The sequence below is a fragment of the Pteropus vampyrus genome, unplaced genomic scaffold (assembly GCF_000151845.1).
Source record: "Pteropus vampyrus isolate Shadow unplaced genomic scaffold, Pvam_2.0 Scaffold309, whole genome shotgun sequence".
NCBI lineage: Eukaryota > Metazoa > Chordata > Mammalia > Chiroptera > Pteropodidae > Pteropus > Pteropus vampyrus.
Genome location: NW_011889090.1, coordinates 727,923 through 730,122, shown reverse-complemented (window position 1 = coordinate 730,122; position 2,200 = coordinate 727,923). Strand labels below are relative to the sequence as shown.

The window sequence follows — 2,200 nt, the reverse complement described above, 5'->3', positions numbered from 1 at the left end:
CTTCAGGTCCCGGTAGATGATTCCTCTCTCGTGTAGGAAGTTGAGGGCGACGCAGATCTCGGCGGCGTAGAATCTGGGGGCGGGGGCACATCCCGCGGTCAGCGGAGGGCCCCGCACGGGCCTGGCCGAGAGGCCCGTGCACACGTCACGAGGCGGAGGGGACCGCCGCTGACCCCTGCTCTCGCATCCGACGTCCCCATGTTCTGTCTCGGACGAGCGCATGGAGCAGCAAGACCACAAAAGATGCTCAGCATCCCAGTCGTTAGGGGACGCCAAGCAAAGCCTCAGGGGGCGCCACCTCACAGCGCAGGAGCCGGGTCACTGCTCAGGAGCCACCTCACAGCGCAGGAGCCGGGTCACAGCTCAGGAGCCACCTCACTGCTCAGGAGCCGGGTCACAGCTCAGGAGCCGGGTCACAGCTCAGGAGTCACCTCACAGCTCAGGAGCCACCTCACTGCTCAGGAGCCGCCTCACAGCTCAGGAGCCGGGTCACTGCTCAGGAGGGTCACCTCTCGGTACAAGAGGGTCACCTCACAGCTCAGGACGGCCACCATCAAATAGGAAAGCAGTGCTGAGGACATGGAGACCCTGGAACCCTGTGCACCACTGGTGGGTGTGTAAAATGATGTGGCCTCTGTGGACACAGCCTGGAGGGTCCTCAAAAAATGAAACACAGAATAACTGCAGGGTCCAGCAAGCCTGCTCTGGGATGTCCCCAAAAGAACCGAAAGCAGCGTCTCCACGAGAAGCTGGAGCCCCTGTGCCTAGCCGCGTCACGGCAGCCACGCGTCGGAAGCAGCCCCGGCGTCAGCTAAGCACAGAGGGCTGAGCACAGCGGGTCCATCCCCACGGCGGAACGTCGCTCGGCCCCCCAAAGGAAGGCCATTCTGACGCCTGCCACAGCGTGGACGGGCCTGGAGGACAGCGTGCTGAGTGAAGCCAGTCACGAAAGGACAGGTACCGCGTGACTCCACGCACGGGAGGCCCCGGCAGGAGTTGGACCCACGGGGGGCACTGGGCTGGGGGAGGGGAGCGGGTGCTTCATGGGAGTGAGTGTCAGTCAGGGAAGATGGACCGTCCCGGAGACGGGGGCGGTGACGGCCGCGGGACCCCGTGAGTGTGCTCGATGCCGCTGCTACGCCCTTAACGACGGCCAACGTGGCAGGTTCGTGTTATGTTCACTTCGTCACAGCCAGAAAAAGAGCCCGTGACTGTGAGTGTGTGGGGGGCGCACTCTTCTCGATCTATGACCCGCCTTCTCCCCAAAAGGACCTCAGGTGACTCATGAAACTGCTGGGAATTTTTTCCGAGTGAGGAAATGAGAAAAGGGAAAACTGCGGAAAACAGGAAAGGGCGGGAGGGTGGAGGGAAACGTCCCCCGGCCCCTCAGGCCTGGGGCTGCGGGGCGGGGAGCCGGGCCACTGGCCGAGGGGGAGGAAGAGCTGAGCGTCCCTTAGCCACCTGAGAAGGAGTGCTGGGCTCTGGGACTCGGAGGACCCTCCTGAGGGCCTCCTGCGCGGGGTACGCGTTTCCCCCACACTTCGCCGCCGGCCACCCGAGGACGACCCCCCGCCCGCCTGGCCGGCACCCACCTGGCATGCTCCTCCGGAAGCTTCCTCTGTCTCTGCATGTGGAACATGAGGTCCCCGCCGTTGACATACTCTATGACCAGGAACAACCTGGGGAGGAGAGAGAGGGTGACAGAGGCTGAGATCACAGGCGGCCAGTGTCACCTGAGACACACTCAGCATGAAGAAGTCACGACCCAGAACCTTCCCAGGAGTTCCTCTCGCTGGAGGCTGCCACGTCGACTCTCCTGAGTGGCCAAAGAAAGAGGCGCCCTAGGTCGCTGAGAAAGCGGCCCAGACTGAACAGGCGGCCACGGCCGAGGTGGAGCTCTGTGCCTGCCATCGAGGAGTCACCCTGGGGACACCCGAGACCCGGCCGTCGGCCCGGTCCTGACCCCGACTTAGTAGGACTCTGCAGCTTCCGTCCACTCATTCGCTCCCTCCAGCTATTTGGTCTCCTAGAGGCACCAGGCCCGCCTCAGGGCAAGAGGCCCACTGCGGGGCGGGGAGGCCCCTCCAGGGAGCACAGGCCGGGGTGGCGTGTGGGGGACAGGGCGGGTGCAGAGCTGCAGGGACACCCTGGAGTCTGGGTGGGGGACCAGCTTGGGTGTTGGAAGAAACGCCAGGAGAGC

The 2,200-nt window shown here is 64.4% G+C and overlaps 1 protein-coding gene across 1 annotated transcript in view; it reads right to left on the bottom strand.

The window, feature by feature from the left end:
* The window catches only part of PRKCZ (protein kinase C zeta), an 88,658-nt gene that overhangs the window by 9,471 nt on the left and 76,987 nt on the right, over window positions 1-2,200 (bottom strand). The window contains 2 exon segments of the mRNA XM_023521636.1: window positions 1-73; window positions 1,593-1,679. Of these exon segments, the coding sequence (XP_023377404.1) occupies window positions 1-73; window positions 1,593-1,679 (160 nt within the window).